A 21,616-nucleotide genomic window follows, 5' to 3' on the forward strand; every position below is an offset into this window, starting at 1 on the left:
CTATAGTCCAACACATTACAACTGTTGCGTTAGGCTTCAGTTGTAACACCTCAAATACAAAGCTACTGGATCGTCATCCACCTTAATAGTACCTGCAGCCAAAAGAGTAGCATCTATACGATTGTGGTGGTAGCCATATCCATATAGGTGAAAGAATGAGTTCATCATCTAAGTATAAAAGTAATGTTCGGGGCATTATTTAATAATTAAAGTATGAAATTTAAGTAAATAATTATTTAAGTTAATTTAGTGTTATTAAAAATGCAAGAGAATATTTTTAAAGTCTAAAGAAAAAAAATATATAAAAGAAAATTGAAAAAGAAAACAAAAAAGAAAATGAAATAAAAAAAATAAAATAAGAAAAGAATGAAATAGAAAAGAAGAATCAGAAAGTGAGAGAAAAAAAAAAATATAAAAGATAAAAGTGAAAAGAAAAGAATTAAAGAATATATATATATATATATATATAAAAAAAAAAAAAAAAAAAAAAAAAAAAAAAAAAAAGAAAGAAAGAAAAGTCAAAAGTCAAAAAAGTAAAAGAAAAAAAAAATAGAAGAGAATTCGCCTCCCTTCTCAAAAAATTGGAAAGGCCATTTGGCCTTTCCAAAGCAAACGTTGTGTGCCGTTGCTGTTTCAAGAAAAAAAAAAAATAGAAAAGGGTCATTTGACCCAAGAGAAAAAGAAATAGGAGAGGATTTTTCATACAAAAATCATGATCTACGAAGATCCAACCGTTCAAACTCAAATCCGATTTCAGAAACGTGATCTACGAAGCCCGATCTACGTTTCTACCGATTGGTTTAAGGTATTTTCACAAACTCTTGGTCTTTGAGATTTTAGATTAAATCTAAAGATATATGAGTTTGATTTTATGTGTTCTTAGGATTTGTTGTGAGAAGCTTGCTAAACACTCTCCAAGTGTTGGTGAGTTTTCTCAAACCCTAACTTTTGAGTATTTAATTTTAATTGAGTTTTTATGTTATTAACCCTTAGTAAAAGCTATTGCGGTAATAATATTGTGTTTTAGGTAGTGTTTTATAAATTATCATTTAAAGTTTAGAAACCTTAATTTGATGGGTTAAATTAATTTGAGGGTTTTAAAGTGATTAAAATTTAGATTGTTAAATTATGTTAATCAGTTAGTAATTGTTGTAAAAAGATTAATGAACATAATATTAGAGTTAACGATATTGAGAAAATGTTAGTAAGAAATAATTTAGAGATTAGCGAAAATAATTTTATGGCTTATATTATTATAAAAGTGTTAGTGAAAATAATTATGGTTAGTGAAATTAATTACGGGTTAGTAATTAATATTATGAGTAAATAATTAAATAGTTATTTTAATATCTAATCCTTAGTAAATACTTTAGGTTAGTATTGTTTGAGTTTTAGTTAGTGCCTAGGATTTTATGGTAGATATTTGGAACCTTTAAAACATTATAGGTTTTCCATGGGATAGCTCTTGAGCAATTTAAGAGCTACATGTGAGTCCAATATCAGAAGTTATCAATAACGTGCAATGTATTGTTTTTACAGTAATGCATTGCATGGTGGTGTCTAGGAGACCTAATGTTTAATATCTGGGCAGCCAAGGTAAGTATTCTACTCACTGAGAAACTATTATTTTCATATATTAATGAATTGCAAAATATATATATATATGTTGTTTTATGAATCTGAACCAACTGTATGTTGAATATATCTATTTTGGATGATTTGAGTACTTTCGAGTATCTTGAAATTATGATGATGTTGAAGGATGTATATGACATGCGGAGTTCGAACGAATTGTGTGATTATACGTGGTGGTTGGGAATTTTGTAGATTAGGGTTGCATTGTAAATGATTAGGATTTTTAGTGTGAGTTATAAAGTGGGGACATGATGCATTTCGTGCTTAACAACACAACTTTGGACTTAGTGATTTGAGTCCGGGACTCGGTGATATGAGTCTGGAACTCGGTGATTTGAGTCTGGGACTCGATGATATGAGTCTGGGACCCGGCGATTTGAGCCTAGGACTCGGTGATTTGAGTTTAGAACTCAGTTTCTTGAGCTAGGGGCTCTGAGGACATTGCATATGCATACATATATCATGGTGTGTTTGTGTGTGCTGTTTTTATGATATATATTTCTTGTTGCATGATTTAAAGGTATCGAGCTTTAGTATACCTAGATTCTACGCTATTGGATTGGGTGATGTAAGTGTCTTACGACACGAAGTTACCTACATCTGGCAATGCTGTTTCTTTGTATTAATGAGTAAGATGCCATTGTTTTATGCTTGATGTACCTAGATTGTACGCTACTAGATTGGGTAATGTAAGTGTCTTTTGACATGAAGTTACCTACATCTGGCAATGTTGTTTCTTTGTACATTTGAGTCGCTATTGTTTTATGCTTGATGTACCTAGATTGTACGCTACTGGATTGGGTAATGTAAGTGTCTTTTGATATGAAGTTACCTACATCTGGCAATGCTGTTTCTTTGTACATTTGAGCCACCATTGTTTTATGCTTGATGTACCTAAATTGTACGCAACTGGATTGGGTAATGTAAGTGTCTTTTGACATGAAATTACCTACATCTGGCAATGCTATTTCTTTGTACATTTGAGCCACCAAATACAAAAGTATTATAGCAGGTGAGAAGGTATGTAGTTGCTTCCAAGATGGGATAACTGGAACTTCTATATAGGTTCGCAGCTACATAGTATGTTTTAAATGTTTTCTATTAGTCGGTGTTTGCTATATCAACTATGGGGATTTTCAAACAAAAGTTTATAAATTGGTAGCTGTTATAGTGTATGCGAGACTAAAAAGGAAAAAAGTTAGTTCTTTACGAAAACTCAATGAATAGTATACCTCTGAGGTCTTAGTGTAATTATTTATGCTAAGACGGTGGGCTCATAATTCCACTTGTGCGGATGCGGCAACCCCTACAACCGTGCAGACATTGATGCTTTGGTTGCAGGTTCTGCGGATACAGATATTGACTCGTCCACCTAGCGTATGGGATGCTATGATTGGAGCACATCGTGACAGTCATAAGTCACGAACTCATGGGTATTCCGCATTTTGGGTATTTTATTTATGGCTCGTGTCCTACGTGGCATATGTATTTATTGAACCTGTATTTTAGTATGTAATTAGTGTAATATGTTTTATAAGCCTTAAATAGATAGACTTGTAAATGGCTCTTATTGTTATAATTAACTATTATGTATTAGATGTATTTTCGCTTATGATATGTTTTCCGCTGCACATTGATATTTATATTCCGCTGTGTTAGATGTAACTCTGAATATCAGGTACATGTTTGAAACGTGTACGTTATGTTGGCTGAGCGACAAATAGTCGTGCCGCTGTGAAGATCCATTTATGTATGTTTTTTTTTAAAAAAAAAAATGGGTCATCACTGCAGATGGTATCAGGTTAGCTCTAGGGTTGGTTAGGAAAAGCGGAAAGCGGAAACTTAGGGTTGTGTCAGAGTCTAAGAATAACAAAAGAGCCATAGGAAATCTTAAAAGCTTCAACAAAGATAGGGAATTAAAATGTAATACTCCATATGCATTACATGATTTTGTGATGCATATCATTTGATTTACGTATAGTTAACTTACCTCTCACTTTCACATTGTAGGTTAACTTCAATGTGATTGTGTGGAGTATATCGCTTAGACGGGGAACAGTTTAGATTAAGTTTCATAGGTGCATTGCATGAGCATTGTGATGCATGTAATCTTCTTTACACAGTATTGTCTATGTGGCATTTCATTGTACATAAAAGTCATGTCACCTAGACAAGCATTGTCGATACTAAATGAGGAAGAGGATTCCTTAGTGGGTGATTGAGGTGGAAGTGATTTTAGGTGCCTCTACCTCCTCCTCCCCTCTGTCGAGGAAATTGTTCGTTAGTAGTGGTTTTAGGCATTCCTCATTGATGGACTCTCGATTACGAATCATTTGAGTAGAAAATGGTCAATGTCATTGGGAGCTCATGCTTCCTTACCGCTGAAGAAGCAACTTATTAGTTGTGGCTCTATGTTCCTTGGAGAAGAGGATGCCTTTGCGAGCCACTTCAATGTCACGCGGTGCACCAATTGTGGGAAGCCATACTTTGGTGGATGTGTCGTGTAGAATCACGGGTATGCTTTTGATGTGGTAGACTTGGCCACCTCGTAAAGCTATGTTCCTCATTAGTCGCTTTGACTCAAAGCAGCTCTAGCGTTGTCCAGTGTAGTGTGTGGGGAGCTACACAGGATGTATGTCGAGGAAGATCTAGGACACATTGTAAATATGGTTGAGGAGGCCATTTTGCGTAAGGTCGCCAACTTGTTGCCGCCAAAGTCAAGTAACTTTAGCGGGCAACTAACAGTTGAGACAGTTTGCTCATGTATGGTGTGACTACTTACACCAAGCAATGCTGAAGTCCGTCCAACCACCTCAAATGTTGTCGATGCTGCCACAGGTATTATACCTTTATGTTGTAGCATTTGTGCACATTTGGCGTGTTTGAGTATTATCCATTATCCATTCATGTGTCTCAATATGCATAATTATATAATGGGTACCAAACCTTTAAAATCAATGTGCGTGACCATTTTTATTGGTGACGCATTTGTCCATAGTAAACATGGAGGTCATTGCCTTAGCACTATATGGGTGGTGACATTGCTAGCTCTAGTGTTTGACGTGATGAGCTACGGCGTCTAACTCATTTAGTTTGATATGTTAAGTTGTCCACCCTTGTCTCGTTTGCATTTGTAAGCTATGCAAATTGAGCAATGAACCCTTAGATTAGAACTTATGCGTGGCCACTCATGTTGATGACACCTTTGCTTATAAGTAGCATGTGGACAAGTGTGTCATCGGTATTAGAGAAAAGACTCTACCAGAGAAGCTAGCAGTGTTATACGTGTAGAGTTTCAATAGGATTTCAGTGTTCAACATGCTAAACAATAAAGCTTACCATGTTGAACTACGATATTAACTCGTTAGGGCTTTGGTGTCAATTTGGAATGAATTGACGATCAAAGAATATAAGTGAACGTAGATAATCACGAGTGGGTAGTTGTATTCCTACCCCATAGTATAGAGTGTCCGAGTTGGGAACATCCGAATAGTGCAGATGTTTCCACTTTAGTCACGAGTCTATGTAGTCATGCATAGATTACCATGTGCTAAACCTAGCGACGATTGAGGATGTGTGTTCCATAAAGAAAACTGACAACTTGTTTAGTCAACTCTTGAGAGCTTCGGTATTCTCTGAGATTGACTTTCTTCCGAGATACCATTGACTTTTGGTGCGTGAGAAAATGTGCCAAAGTTAGCGATCCATATATAGTATGGCCATTATGAGTTTTTGGTGACACCATTCGGATTGTTGTGTACACCATTGATATTTATGGACTTGATGGGTCAAGTGTTCCATGAATGCCTTGATAGGTGATTGGTTGAGTGTGACGTCGACAGGTTAGTCTATGTGACTAATTGTGTTGAGCATGGAAGACACTTGGTATAAGTGTTGGAAGTGCATAGTAAAAGGGATTCTTCGCCAAGCTCATGAGAGGTGAGCTTAGGTTGAGGAGGTGCCATTCTTGGTTTATGTAATGAACAAGAATGGACTTGTAGTCAATATGTTAGAACAAGAAAACACAGTTGCACCTGTGCTTAAACTACCAAAGAAAAATTATTGGGTATGTGGCTTGCACAGATACATCACAATATGTAGGGATGCACCCTTGTGTAATAACAAGGATATAGCCTATGCTACTTATCAACTGTGGATCTGTAGTAGCGTTGTTCTCCTCATGGTTTGCAGATGGTAACTATTATCTATGCTCTACCATTTTGTGGACAATGCCTTTATGGTGAAGTGTGTTGAATTCACATTAATCACCCATGCCTTAATGCACTATTGTGATTGAGAGACTAACATATGGGGCAACTATGATGGCTTATAGTGCTAGGAGATCTTAATGACAAGATGTCTTGTCATGCAGCTGAAGCCAATATCACGGCTAATACACTGTGTATGAAATCTCATGCTGGAGAGATTGGCTCTAAGTGTATTTGGAGCGTTAGCGTATCATACCCTCCGCAAGCGGACGGCTAATCCGATAGATCTATTTAGACACTTGAGGATACGCCTAAGTTGTGCGTGTAGGATTCCATAGAGTTGGTCATGATATCTGTCAGTAGTTGTAAACATTGTATCACACGTAACGTCGTATGGACGTGAACGATGAATGCCACTTCATTTGGTATGAAGTTGGTGTGAAATAATCAGTGAACTTTGAAGTGGTGCATAATTCTAGGGAAGATTGCACTCGTTCAAAGTGGATATTCACTACATAGTGATGGTAAGCTATGTGGATAAATATCGCCGCAATTCTGTATTTCAAATTGGTGATTTGGTGAAATGCAAGGTGTCGCCAATGTGAAACATGTAACGCTTTGGGCAATATGGATGTGCTCAATTTTAGGTATGTTGAGTTGTCCCTAGTGTTAAACGTGAGTTCGTCATGTAATCGGTCATGATGTATCCTAGTTTTAGCAGGCATTCATGACATTTCCAATATTTCTTCGTTGCGAACGTGTTTGCGATCATTTACTTGTGATGCGCTTCTTCATATTCAATAGAAATTGACATGTGAAAGGTTGCAAAGCGAGTGATGGTTTGTAAGAAAACACTAAATTCATTTCGTTAGTGAGGACTCTGTGGTGAAATCACAATGTTGAGGAAGCCACATGGGTGTGTAGTCGTTAAATGCGGGAATGATCCCTCATTTTACCGAATAAATGCGGGTATGATTGTTATGTTATACAATTTTCGTGTAAGTACCCCATGTAAAACGCATACTTGTATGGTGTTTCTAATATAAAATGCACGCTCGTATGTGCGCAAAATGATTTAGTGTTCAAATTTCGAGGACAAAATTTTTATAAGGAGGGAAAGATGTAATGTTCAGGTCATTATTTAATAATTAAAGTATAAAATTTAAGTAAATAATTAGTTAAGTTAATTTAGTGTTATTAAAAATGCAAGAGAATATTTTTAAAGTCTAAAGAGAAAATGAAATAAAAAAATAAAATAAGAAAAGAATGAAATAGAAAAGAAGAATATGAAAGTGAAAGAAAAAAAAAACAAAAGATAAAAGTGAAAAGAAAAGAATTAAAGAATAATAATAAAAAAGAAAAAGAAAAAAAAAAACGAAGTCAAAAGTAAAAAAAGTAAAAGAAAAAAAAAATAGAAGAGAGGCGCACGTCCACCTTCCTTCTCAAATAATTGGAAAGGCCATTTGGCCTTTCCAAAGCAGAGACCGTGCGCCTATGCTGTTTGAAGAAAAGAAAAATAGAAAAGGGTCATCTGACCCGAGAGAAAAAGAAATAGAATGAGAGGATTTTTCTCTTAAGGTTTTTCATAAAAAAATTATGATCTATGAAACATGTACGTTATGTTCGCTGAGCGACAAGTAGTCGTGCCACTGTAAATATCCATTTATGTATGTTTTTTAAAAAAAAAATGGGTCGTGACAATAAAACATACCGAGACCTCAGTAGTATAAAAATCACTAAGTTTTCACAAAGAACTGAGTTTCTTTTCTATCATACGTTTACTATACTGCTACCGTTTTGAGTTATGAAATTCCGTCCCATAGAAACAATAATGTAGTTAGTAAAGTCAACACCGATATATCAAAAATACATGAAAGCATACTATGTAGCTGTGAACATATATAGAAGTTCCAGTCATCCCACTTTCGAAGCTTCTACAAATAGACCCATCTACAATATATTACTTTCATATTTGGTAGCTCCGCTTTACCGAGATCCAGCGTTTCCGAATGTAGGTAACTTCATGTCAAGTGCATTACAGCTTCGTGTTGAATGGACGACAATCTGCCTACCTACTACAGGACACTTGCATTACCCAATCTGGTAGCGTAAACATCTAAGTATATTGAAGCTCAAAACAATGGCATCTTGCTCAAGAATACAAAGATCCAGCGTTTCCAAATATGGGTAACTCCGTGTCAAGTGCATTACAATTTTGTGCTGAATGAACGATAGTCCGCCTACCTACTACAGGACACTTGCATTACCTAATCTAGTAGCATAAACATCTAAGTATATTAAGGTTCAATGCCCTTAGATCAATGCAATCCAGTCGATAGAAATATACATATGCTCTTGCCCACTAAGACTCATGCATACTAATACGTCTAGCATAAAACTACTAACATATCATAAAAACATAACACTTATAAAGACAATGCTATGCATGCTTGTTGTTGTTCTCCATTGGTAGTACCTTGGAGCTTGAGTCTCCCAATAATTAATTTATGCCTCCTAGACAAATACCATGAGGTTTAAGTCCACCATTAATATCTGTTAGGTACCGTGGGGCTTGATTCCCCCATTAAGTTGTTCATGATTTCCTATCAAATACCATGGGGCTTGAGTCCCCCAATAGTATATGCCAGGTACTGTGGGGCTTGATTCCCCAACTTAAGGTTTGTCTGTTCACGTTTCATGCTCAATGCTCATGCTCAAATACTATACATTTAATTTCATGATCATACATTTAACATATGCTTTCTTCATAAAATATAAACAGTTCAACGTGTCATTTTTTCAAACAATTTGCATAACTTCAATTTCCAACTGTAGCAGGCATAAAATACACAAATTTAATTCCCACCCTCAGCAAGTAGGAAGTCAAACATTTAAAACATAATTCAAATCATACTTCACACACATTACAATTTGCTATAACATCATTGGCATAATTTTAACATACTCGAAACTACTCAAATCATCCAAAACTTATGTTTTAAAATATCGTCGGTTCGGTAAGAAAATCACATATTATTTCATTTTATAAATTACTTAAAATGTAGTATTTTTCTCAGTGAGTAAAATACTCACCTTTGGCTACTTGTGGATGCTGGATACGACAAGGTTCTCTAGACCACACTAGCAATACACAATCTGAAATTATAACATTGGACCACATACTTAGCATTTGAACTTTAAAACAACCCAAATAGCATTTGAATCGCTCAAGGGACAATACTTAGCACCTCAATATCAAATAGAAAATAAAACCCAAAACAACCCAACTCTATGATACCCACTTGGTGTTTCTACTGACATCCATAGAATTAAACTTCAAGTTCATAAACAATCCAAAACCGAGAATCAACCAACCAATAAACCTAAACTGAAAATTTGCAATAGGATTAATTCACACCCATTCAGTCATGAATCGAAATACTCAAGAGAATCAAACCCAAATCACGATCAGAAATTTAAACCATTCAAAACTCAACTTCAAGAGTACCAACCCATTCGGCTACCACAAACTACACCAATTCAAAAATCACCTAAACAGAAAACCCATACCATAAATTCGAGCCCCTATGTCACAGCAATAATCGTAATCAACTCAAGACAAGGAACTACCAAAATTACAAAAATCAAACACCAATGACCCATTCAAATTTTTGCAACTAAAAACCCTAACTAATTGGCTACCCATAACCGAAAATCACCCAAAGGGAAATCACTCGAATTTATCCCCAAAATCAAATACCCAAAAGCTAAAGAAATAGAATTTACCTTGTTGATTTTCGTTGGTTTCTCCCCCATGGCCGAACTCCTCCTTCTTCTTCTCTTCTACTTCTTTTCTTCTCTGCGTCATGCTCTAAATATCCCTCTCAAAAATTGCATCTCTCACGGCCTAATCTCTGTGTCTCTCTCAATCACTACTCCCAGTCTAGCGTGCATGAGAACGGAGAAAGGGGGAGAAAGAACAAGGGAACGAAAAGAAAGGGGAAGAGGGGTGGGCTGCATGAAGTGGGAAAAAGGGAGAAGAGGGCGTGAGATGATAAAAGGGAAAATACCAAAATGCCCTTTGCCCTAATGTTTTATTTTATTTTATTTGCTTTTCTATTAGCTAAGAGTGATTCATAGCCACACATGTGGCAATGAATAACATTTCTTTTTGTTTGAAACCCCCATATTTTCTAAATTATAACATTACCCCACCTTATATTAAATCTATCTTCTGTAAATTAATATTTGGCCCCTTATTCAATCACATTACAGTTTAACCCTTATAATTAATTATTTATTCTACTAGGACTCACCATCTGTGACGACCTGTTTTTTTTTTTTTTTTTTTTTTTTACAACATACAAACGAATCTTCACAGTGGCACGACTATATGTCACTCAGCCAACATATGACACATGCACCATAACATGCACTTGATAATCAGAGTTACATCTAACAGCGGAATATAATAATCAATGTGCAACGGAACACATATCATAAGCGGAAATACATATAATACATAACAATTAATTACAACAAGAGCCATTTACAAGTCTATCTATTTAAGGCTTATAAAAATATTACACTAATTACATACCAAATATAGACTCAACAAATACATGTGTCATGTAGAACACGAGCCATAAATAAAATACCCAAAATGCGGACTACCCATGAGTCCGTGACTTATGACTGTCGCGATATGCTCCAATCATAGCATCACATACACTCGGTGAACGAGTCAATAACTATATCCGCAAAACCTGCAACCAAAGCATAAACGTCTGCACGGTTGCGGGGGTCGCCGCATCCGTACAGGTAGAATTATGAGCCCACCGTCTTAGCATAAATAAATACACTAAGACCTCAGAGGTATACTATTCACTGAGTTTTCACAAAGAACCAACTTTTCTTTTCTAGTCATGCGTACACTATAACAGTCACCAATTTTATAAACTTTTGTTTGAAAACCCCCATAGCTGATATAGCACACACCGGCCAATAGAAAACATTTGAACATACTTGGCAGCTAAGATTATACGTAGAAGTTCTGTTGTAGAAACAACTACGTACGACCTCACCTACGATAATACTTTAAGGTTTGTTTGCTTAGGTTTACATAATCCTTACGTTAGAAATCAATGGCATTTAAATCATCTAACTATCCGATAGAATATACATAAGCTCTTTTTCATTGAAACTCATATGCATACCAATACGTATAGCAAAACTACTCATAGTATAAAAACATCACTCATCAAAACCATGCTATAAATGATTATGCAATGCACATCATGGAAATTAATCCAAGCATCATGGGTTACCCCAAGCATCATGGAAATTAATCCAAGCATCATGGGAATTACCCCAAGTATTGTTTCCCGTGGGTTATAAACCCCACTTCGATGCACTTTAGCGTTCATATGCATATGCATCATGCCTTAAAACAATATACATTTCATTTCATGAATCATGCCTTTAACACATGCTTTCTTTATAAAAACATAAACCATTCAACGTGTCATTTCTTAAACAATTTGCATAACTTAACTCACTCTAAAATCACATATCATATTCATACTTCAAAACATCATCATAATTTCAATATACTCAAAAGTACTCAAATCATCCAAAACAGATCATAATCAAGATACAGTTGGTTCAGGTTTGTAAAACAATATACATTTTGCAATTAATCATATATGAAAATAAAACTTCTCAATGAGTAGAATACTCACCTTGGTTGCGTGGATATTAGGCACTGGGTCTCCTAGACACCACATTGCAATGCGTCACTGTGAAAATACACATTGCACATTATTTGACTTTTCTAACATTAGACAGACATTTAGCTCTTAAATTACTTAAAAGCTAACCCTTGGAAAACCCATAATATTTTAAGGGTTCCCAAATATTTACCCATAGTCCTAAACACTAGCTAAACTCAATTAACACTAACCCAAAGTATTCACTAAGGGTTAGATATTAAAATCACCATTTAATTATTTACCTATAACATTAATCACTAACCCTTATATTATTTTCACTAACACTTTTATAATAATATTAGCCATAAAATTATATTCACTAATCTCTAAATTATTTCTCACTAACATTTTCTCTATAACATTAACCTTCAAATTATACTCATTAAACTTTTACATAAAACACTACCGTATTTAAAATGACATTAACCCATAAGAAAATCTTAGTTTTAACCTCGCAAATACTATTTAAACTAAATACCCATAATTATTTATCTTTACTAATATTAGAACCTAACTCATAAATACTTAATTTTTACAAATCCCATAACTAATTTGGGATTAATCATCACAATAACTACAATTAATTCACAAATTAATAATCTAGATTTTAAACACTAAAACCCCCAAATTAATTTAACCCATAAAATTAAGGTTTCTAAACTTTAAATCATAATTTATAGAACACTACCCAAACACAATATTATTAACCCAATAGCATTTACTAAGAGTTAATCACGTAAAACTCAATTAAAATTAAATACCTAAAAGTTAGGGTTTTAAAAAACTTACAAAATTTCACCAAACCAAAACCTATGGTTTGGGTAGTCTCAAGCAAGTTCCAAGTAACCCATTACTTAAAGAAAACACTAGATTAAACTCACATTTCAATATTTTAATCCAAAATTACGAAATCATAAATTTAGTGTTTTACCTCAAAACAATCGGTGAAAACGTAGATCCGAGTACATGGATCACGTTTCCGAAGACGGATTGAAGATCAAGCCGTTGGATCTCCGTAGATCGCGAAAATGGAAAAAGTTTCTCCATCTTTTCTTTTTCTTCTTTTCTTTTCTTCTCTCGGTTCTGAGAGAAAAAGAGGCGTTGCCTCTTATTATTATTATTTTTTTTCACTGGAAAGGGCCAGATGGCCCTTCCTTCATTTCTCATGTGATGTGGCCCTTCACTTTCTTTCTTTTTTAACAATTGTGGGGCGCAGGTGTGCGCCCCACACCTTCATTTTCCTTTTTTCTTTTTTTCTTTCTATTTAAAATTCTTTATTTCTTTCTTTTCTTTATTTTATTTTATTCATTAATTTCTTTTATATTTTATTTTTCATTTCTAATTTATTTTCTTTGAACTATCACAATATTCTCTTGCATTTTATTTTCTTACCCACTATTTACAAGTCTATAGAATAGTAATAAAACACTTTATTTTATTTTTACAACACTAAATAAATTTATTTTTATTTAATCCTGATAAACCCATTTATAAACTTTGGTCTTTTAAAAATATTCTCTTGCATTTTAAAATACACCTAATTAAGTTTAATCAATTATTTACTCAAATTTATACTTTAATTATTAAATAATTTCTCGAACATTACACCATCATTATTATTTATTTACTAAAACTCATTTTTATTTCAATCATATAAATTTATCTACTAAGAAATTTTATTAGTCTCATCCTTTTAAATAAATATAATTTATTAAAACTAAATTCCCTATTTATTTTTCTTGATCTTTACATACGGCTAGCCCTAGACTCCTATTCTCCTGGGAAAAATGGCTAGGGCTTCTAGAATGCTTATGTCATTAAGTTAAATTAAATCATTTTGAAGAGTGACCTAAAGGGAATGTAAAAAACTAACTCCAAGAGGCTTATGACACATGTCATCTCATGACTTATCATACATTACTAGTAATTACAATTTATTCCTCTAAACAATTGTAATTACAGTACTTTAAACATTTGATTATTCAATTAATCCTAATGGATATACTTATATTTTACATCTGACTCTTCCATGAAATATTTTATAGTCGAATTAACGCCAAAAAATGACTCTCACTTTAATTCAATACCTTTATACTTTATTACCAAATTTAATCTCTTAATTATTTTCAAAGTTGCGAAATCTCATTTCACCATGTACATAATAATTTTTGCAATTCTTACTCCGGTTAGAGACTAAGAATAATTAAATTTGTTAAATATACATTAACAGGATATTTCTTATCTCTTTAATTTAATCAAAGGATTTGAATTCCTTCTAGGAGTGGTGTTCCCACAATACTACATGCGATCGCCCAACACACCGAGATTTTAATTGTCGAAGATCTCACTCTTGATCAGTGTATCATATGCATGGTGACCTCCATTTCACATTTGAGTTCATGATCCTCTCATGATTTAGAATCAATATTATAATTAATCGTGAGTTTCACATCATTCTTTTGACGGTGTTATAAAGTGTTAGTATTTTATATTGGCAACATTCTGGTTGACAAAAACACTTTATGTAACGGTTGCTTTTTAATAGGATTATCAGTTCTATTCAGAGTCTTCAAGTAATATGGGCAGTGTCTCATTTCATGCCATGAGTATGGTCACAAGTTTCTAAAAAGATGTCCATGAAGATTTCATGCAATTTCCAAGTCAGAACAGCTGGTTCCTGTGCAACCGTTCAGACGGACCTTTGAATGAGTCCGGACGCCCCGCAGTGTCTAGAAGCTTCAGCGTTGAAGAACGTCCAGACGTTAGGGCAACACCGTTCGAACGCTAGGTCAAGCTATTCAGAATCCGAGAAGAAATTGGATTTCATGTTCAGATACGAATCGTGAAACAGCAACCATCCGGACGGAAGGGCAACACCGTCCGGACGCTTTTCAGGTTTCCAGGAAGATTTCCGCACACGTCTCAATGTTTTTATCATAACTCTCTGCTCGAGTATCAAATTGAGACGAAATTTGTGTTGTTGGAAAGTTAAGAAAAAATCCTACAACTTGAATTTTCAAAATTTTCGGTGTTGCCTTACAACTTGGTGTCGTTGGAACTGCCACCAGAAATTCGAGAATTTTCGGAATTCCTTTTCAGACACGGAAACAGTTGACCGTCCGGACACCCTTTGCTTGCCAGTCGGACGCCGCCCAGAGGACTCCAATTTTTAATAGAATTAGGTTTTTTTAAGTCTATAAATAGAGGTCTCTGGCCATGTGTTTTGTACAGAATTGAGTATTGAATTCTCTTAGCCGTTGCTGGTGTGTACTCCTTGTTCGTTTGAAGTCTATCTTAGGGGTCGGCCCTAAGGTAAAGGATTCCATCAAATTAAGACCCCTTCAAATAGGAGACTTGGTTGGGAAGCGTTCACGATGGCTCTTTGGATAGTGAATTTCCTGGGTTTGGCTGCCCCGGAGTGGTTTCTCTCTTCACAAAGTTTCCACTTCGTCAACAAATATCTTGTCCTTTTATTTTCCACATTTAAAAATATTTTTGTTGCACACAAACATACACTTGGTTGTTAAAAGTCAATTTATTTTCATAAAGGAATGACAATTCACATGGTTCGTTCAATGCATTGTATCAGCACCAACACATCAATACGAAATCTCTACTTCACATCATCAACGTAGATCATCATGATTGATGTATTATAGTCTTATCAAATGGAATACTCAATTCCATTACCGACTATGAACAATAATTTATAAGTTACAAGGTTTATAGTTTAAGATCTTCTGTGTACTTCAATACGTCATTACTCACACCTTAAACAATATTCAATTCAACCTATGGACCTTACATATATATGACAAATAATATTCATTAAAAGTATACATGTAAACAATTACATGCCTGGCCAATGCTCATTAAATAAATTAGTGGATAAACAACTTTATTCGATTAAAACTAAAATGTCATAGAAAACAATTAGAGTGTAGGGCACTATCCCGAACATCTAGTTAACCCTTGTGCAGTCAAGTCGAATCTCGCCTTGATTTCCAGTTTTAACCCCTACACGACCTAGTTTGGTAATAGCACTCACAAAGGCCTGTCCGAAAGCTCCATTGTTTGATGCAAAGAAGTTGACTGTTGGCCTTGATCTTGTATCTGTAAACAGTACCTGATCAGAGGTGAAAAGCCCCTTTCCTTGCTGAAGGTTTCTAAAGTAGGCATTATCAAATGTCTGAGGCGTGGTCGGGTCCATGTTAATGGCGATTCTCGGGTCAACTTTTAATGGACACATCTTTCTAAGCTGCAGAGCATAACCTAAATTTAGTGTCGGGTCGATCGTGTTTCGGGGGCTGAATCCATAAATCCGTTTGGAGAAACGGCTGCAATGAGAGAACCCAAGTGTGTGCGCACCTAACACAAATATAGAACTTCATAAGTTGGATAATATCTTGAATATCCTAATCTTCTGTTACAGTCAATTTTGTATAAAATATATATATATATATATATATATATATATATATATATATATATTTTAAATCAAATTGTATAAAAGGTACCGTTTGAGAATGCGTTTTTAAATAATTAAGATTTTAAAACAAAGAAATATCTGTATTTTCAAATCACAGACAAAGAGTGCGTTTTAAGAAACTCACAATTTTAAAGGAATGTCAAGCTGTCAAACATTTAACTACGTTTTTAAATCGCATGTTTTAAACTCACTCACATTAATTAGTTTGAGCAAGGCAAAGCATATTATTATAGGTAGAGATGCCTCATGATAAAATAGAGTAATTAAAAGCTATTAAAAATATTAATTAAATAACTGAATTTATCCTTTTATATGAGATTAAGCTTTTGGGATATATAAGTGGTGAGTTAACATAGAATGAGTCCTTTGCTATGAGATTGAACCTTGTTTCCGACATTTATTCCATGTTTTAATTAAAATACTCCATGTGTCTTCTAATTGAATTAAAGCACTTGAAGACTTGAAGTACCTGATAATGCAATCATATCTGTCTGGGAAAGACCATGTAAGCTAAACATGGAATTGAGCTGGTCTAAATTGAAAGAAGGCTGAGGAAGTTGGCGTTGAACACTGGCAATTGTAGATATCCTCCCATCACGCCTCCCCAATTCAACTGTGTATGATGGACCCCCTGCCTGTATTCAGTAAAAGCATATATGATAATTTTAAATGTGATAATGCTTAATAACTTGATTTTATGTCTAAACTCATGTTTCAGTGTTGTTGAGAAGTAGAAACTATGTATCATTTTCCAGGCAAATCCTCCAGAAAATTATTGACAAAATTGAAAAGAAAAACTAACCAATACAACCACATCTCTTGTGGCAAGAGCTAGTATATCAGCACAGGAAACTTTGTTTCTGCACTGAGGAACACTATCAACAGCTGCTTTAGCTTTGATTACAGTGTCAAATCCATCACCAGCAAGAGAAATGTCGTCAGGATGATCCTTCTCTGCTTTATTATTTGGAGAAGAAAGCAGCACTGAAGCATCACAACCCTATAATACCAGAAGAAATTAACCAACAATATATCTCAATAATTGGTAACATCTTTGGAAAGCCACCAACCAAAAAAATTCATTAATAAAAAAAAAAAAAAAAAGGAAGTAGGTTAGCCTACAAACCCGGACAAAGCAATCATGGAAAAAGAGTCGAAGAGTGGCTGGAGCAGTCACGAAGGTCTGCTGGAACTTGTTTGTGACAGCTGAGCGGACTAAAGATTCAACATTCGGGCATGTGCTTTGGTAGAAGTCGCTGCGAAGTTGGGCCGAAGTAGTACTACTTAGAAGGAGAGGAAGAAGCAAAGATGATAAAAGAAAAAGGCTGCGAGTTTCCATGACCATTTTTGTTGCTGTCCTTTTTCATGCTACGTACGTGGGGTTGAGGAGTTATTTATAATGGGAATTTGAAGACGTAGAGGATTGAAACTGAATTAAAGTAAAAAAATATAAAATATAAAAAAATGAAAAGAATAGTGGTGGTTGAAGAGATCAAGGTGACAAATAATATATATTTATATATATATTATATATATTATCATGCCCACAGAAAAGAAGTTACGCACAACATGGGTGGAAGACTTTTCCGAATGATTGAAGCGCTGGAAAAACGGCATGATCCCTGGGAACAGTGCGTAGGACAATGCATGAAATGTTGGGCTCGGCGGACAATTTGATTTCTTTTTCCAAGTGTTGGATAAAAAGATTCTCAATAATTTCTTACTACAACTGTACGTACATGTGCACCTCCTGCCAACTCAATTGCATTTCACTACCAGCTTCCACCGCTGGCCACCCTCTATCTCCGGGAAGGCTTCATTTTACAAGCTAATTAAGCTGCCCATGGTTTCTTCATAATTGCCTAAGAAGTAGCGTTTTGGGTTCAGAAATTTAACCGCGACTAACAATGCGATATAATAAATTCAGGCGAGCATGTGATACAGGTTGAAGCCTTAGTGAGGATGTGGACGAGAGTACTAAATAGAAATTTTCGACCGACTATTAAATATGTTATACATGGCATGAGATATTTGCATAATTTACTCGTGATCATGAGCCCAACGATATTTAAAGTATGTTCATATATATTATCATATGTTACAATGTGTTTTACACGATTTACAAGAAATGAATGAGTTTTGAGAAATGAAAAGACTAGTGTTGTAAAATAAAGTGCTACGAGAAATTAAAGGAAAAGAAAAGTTTTACAAAGAATAAAGTTTTGTGAGAAAATGTTTTGTAATTCAACAACTTAGTGCGAGGAGGAGCAATACGACTAGCAAACCAAGTGATAAGTGGGGGTAATATACATAACAAACCCAATGTTAATTAGGAGGAGGAAATACGATTAGCAAACCCAAGGTTAAGTGGCCACACTACCAAAAAAAAAAAAAATTAGCGGCGACAAAATGCTAACAGCCTTATTGTTGACGCTCATGTGGTCACTGCTGATGGTCTAACGCTAATGATCAATAGTGGCAATCCACTAATTAAGTCACCGCTATTGATCACTTAACAGCGGCGACTTTAACTTTTTTTTGCCGACGCTTAATGAGTTTTGAACCAAAATCATGTGTCGCTGCTATTGGTCAATCAATAGCAACAATCGAGATGTTGTCGCTATTAATTAGTCAGTTAATAGCAGCGACATATTGGGTCGCCGCTAATACCATTCAATTTTTAACAATATATATTATTCATTCATGTATTTAAAAATATATATATATATATATATATATATATATATATATATATTTATATGATTATCTACCAAACTTGCCATTAAGCTCCTACATCATATAAGTGATTTCACAATGTTTTTGAGTAAAGTATGATTTACATCCAATTAAAAATATGAATACAAGAAAGCATATATGTTCAAGCCTCAAAACTGAAGTTTACATTGGACATAAATTACACAGGGATTTAAACCCCAAATCTTTAATCTTAATAGGCTATATTATGATTTTTTTGTAATAATTTTTATTGTGTAGGGTCAATAGCATGAACACCAATTGTTGCCACTATTGATCCATTATCAAGAAAAACATGTGAATGTCGCCGTTGATGTAAATCATTAGTGGCGAATCTCACATGTCACTGTTGATGATCTCGCATTAGTAGCGGCGACATTCACATGTCGCCGCTGATAATGGGTTAATAGCTACAACCCCATGTCACTGCTAATAATCTAGCTCATATTTGTTAAGGTGTTCTTAATCTTAGTATAGGACAGGATTAATTTACATTCATAGTGATGATATTTTTATGTTTTGTGGTGATCAAGAGGGTGCTACATTTGTTTTCATGCATTTACAAATGTAGTTTACAAATTAGACAAAATAATACGAAATTATAATTCAATACTAACTTTATTGAAATCAATTTCATGGATATGCAATTGGAGTTATTGATGAGGTTAAGTGGAAAGGTCGTCTTTGAACAATTCAACTGTTATTGGAAGATTAAGACAAACTTTTTATTTACATGTGAAATGCAGTGAGCTATTGAACCCTAAAAACAAAACTTGATAAAAATAATAAAGAGAAAAGAAAATGAAAATGAAGAAACTAGTTTCTAGCTTAATTAGTTATAGAGTACCATTTAAGAAACAAATCTTTGCAGACAACTTTGTCAGATCTACCACACTGAAGATAAAAATATTATATCGTCTTATAACATTACAATATTTTCTATTTATACATAATTTGAAAGGTTAAATATTATTTAGCCCTCTAAACTAACAACAATTTTTTTATAAGGTACCACGAACTGACAAGGGTCATGATTTGGCTTGCGCGTTAAACTGTCAATTTGTTGCAACTTAACCCCATCCGTTTGAGGTTACGGTCTACTTGGATGGGACCACTTGGGCCAAATTCTCCCCATTGTGAGGATAAAAATAAAATAATAAAAAATATATATATATGATAAAAAGCAAGCGGGTGGCTCGCATGGGGTGGTCACGCGTCTCCCCAAGCCCGGGCCCATCTAGAGTGGCCGTGCAGCCAACCAGATGTAGGGATGGCCTTCGAGCCACCCCAGAGGTGGCCACATTATCAACCCAATATACCAAACTTGATCATTAATTTGCAAGCCAAACATGAAAGATATTTGTAATATGAGCAGAGACACAAAATCATGCATGTAGGCATGTGCAGCTAATAAAACAGCAAGCCTAACATGCCAAAGGCCGTGGACTTGATCTAAATCCTCGAAACATCATAAGCCAACACGATTTATCACAATTATTTTGAGGAGATGTCAATGAGTTAATTATCTAGGTTTATGTCATGTTTCAAACAGCTCATAGATTCTCTCGTAGGCATGCATTGGCCATCGATGGCCAATATTAATGAAATTGGAATTCGACATTCTTTTTTATTATGAGATCTATCTTATCTTATTATTGATGAGAAATGAGTTGGCGTGGTCGTTACGCAATTGCATATGGTTTGAAACCATGGATCGACTATGATATATATACTAAAGAATAATAAAAATATTAATTAGTGCATTACTTTAGCTGATCAAGTTAAGAACATACATCGGCTAATTAACAGCTAGCGATTAAGGAATATTGGTACATTGACTTGATGCGGGATCACCTCACATGCTCTCTCCCATGCCAATATCGGTGCATTGACTTGACAATTCCCCAAACTTTAAAAAAATAATAATAAATAAATAAATAAAAGAAAAAAAAAAAAAAAAAAAAAAAAAAAAAAAAAAAAGGTAGAAGAAGAAGATGGATTTGAATCAAAATGTATGTAATGCAAAAAAATAAAAATAAATAAATAAACAAAATAGTGGAAAAGAAAATGATGCGATTGATGTTCCTAACGATTAAGATGATCACACGTCTCACATATGAGTGATGTAAATCTGAAAGTGATTCGATAGGAAACGAACTCAACATGTGAACCTAAATTGCCACCCGTAATTGGATGGAAGAAAATTAGAATTGATTCTTTTGGGTTATCTTCGAAATTACAACATTTGTCTTTTGGGCATTGGTTTGGACGAGTTTGAGGTTCCATACTTGTGGTCATGAGTTTGTAATGCATTCCACGTAATAATGATAAGATATATGAGACGTTTATAATTTTTATATAACTCTAATAACTTTTTTTTTTTTTTCTTTAAACTAATCACCGAATCTCTTTTCCTACATGTGGGTCATACACATCCAATGGTTGATTTTAAAACAAGTTGTTGGAATTGTACAAAAGTTATATAGAAGTTGTAAACATATCATATCTCTAATGTTAATGTATGTGATCCAATACCCAAAAAAAAAAAAGAAAAAAAAGATCATATTAAAAAAATAAGAAGGATAAAAATTAGAGCAATTTAAATTATCAAGGTAATTCACTACTAATTTCATTTGAGCCTTGACAAAAGAAACAAGCACATTGGACAAAGAAATTGATGAATTGGACGAAGCTTTTTCAAACTTAAGTTAATAAGCTCTAGAAAATAGACTCTTCATTACCTAGAATCAGAAATTAGT

At 34.4% G+C, this 21,616-nt stretch overlaps 1 protein-coding gene and 2 long non-coding RNA genes across 3 annotated transcripts; 1 reads left to right on the top strand and 2 right to left on the bottom strand.

Annotated features, from left to right (window-relative positions):
- The first annotated feature begins 664 nt into the window (after positions 1–664).
- LOC133870133 (uncharacterized) lies at positions 665–15,198 on the top strand. Its single transcript, XR_009900641.1, has 4 exons — positions 665–805; positions 884–924; positions 1,540–1,596; positions 14,160–15,198. It is a non-coding gene; the product is annotated as an uncharacterized LOC133870133 (long non-coding RNA).
- On the bottom strand, positions 10,339–12,731 carry LOC133870067 (uncharacterized). The gene is made up of 3 exons (XR_009900632.1): positions 12,546–12,731; positions 11,585–11,641; positions 10,339–10,630 (listed from the first exon to the last, which is right to left on the bottom strand). It is a non-coding gene; the product is annotated as an uncharacterized LOC133870067 (long non-coding RNA).
- Positions 15,199–15,424: 226 nt separating the features above from the next.
- Positions 15,425–17,462, bottom strand: LOC133870966 (peroxidase 16-like). Its single transcript, XM_062308279.1, has 4 exons — positions 17,230–17,462; positions 16,906–17,103; positions 16,573–16,738; positions 15,425–15,982 (listed from the first exon to the last, which is right to left on the bottom strand). Exons 1-4 carry the CDS (start codon positions 17,446–17,448, stop codon positions 15,576–15,578), a joined length of 990 nt encoding a protein of 329 aa, XP_062164263.1. The 5' UTR covers positions 17,449–17,462; the 3' UTR covers positions 15,425–15,575.
- Positions 17,463–21,616: the final 4,154 nt, after the last annotated feature.

This window comes from Alnus glutinosa, chromosome 6, assembly GCF_958979055.1.
Source record: "Alnus glutinosa chromosome 6, dhAlnGlut1.1, whole genome shotgun sequence".
Taxonomy (NCBI): Eukaryota; Viridiplantae; Streptophyta; class Magnoliopsida; order Fagales; family Betulaceae; genus Alnus; species Alnus glutinosa.

Coding starts and splice junctions, on each gene's coding strand:
- LOC133870966 (XM_062308279.1), bottom strand. CDS start 17,448: ATGGTCATGGAAACTCGCAGCCTTTTTCTTTTATCATCTTTGCTTCTT. Junction 17,104..17,229: donor TCCATGATTGCTTTGTCCGG/GTTTGTAGGCTA, acceptor CTGGTATTATAG/GGTTGTGATGCTTCAGTGCT. Junction 16,739..16,905: donor CAAGAGATGTGGTTGTATTG/GTTAGTTTTTCT, acceptor TACTGAATACAG/GCAGGGGGTCCATCATACAC.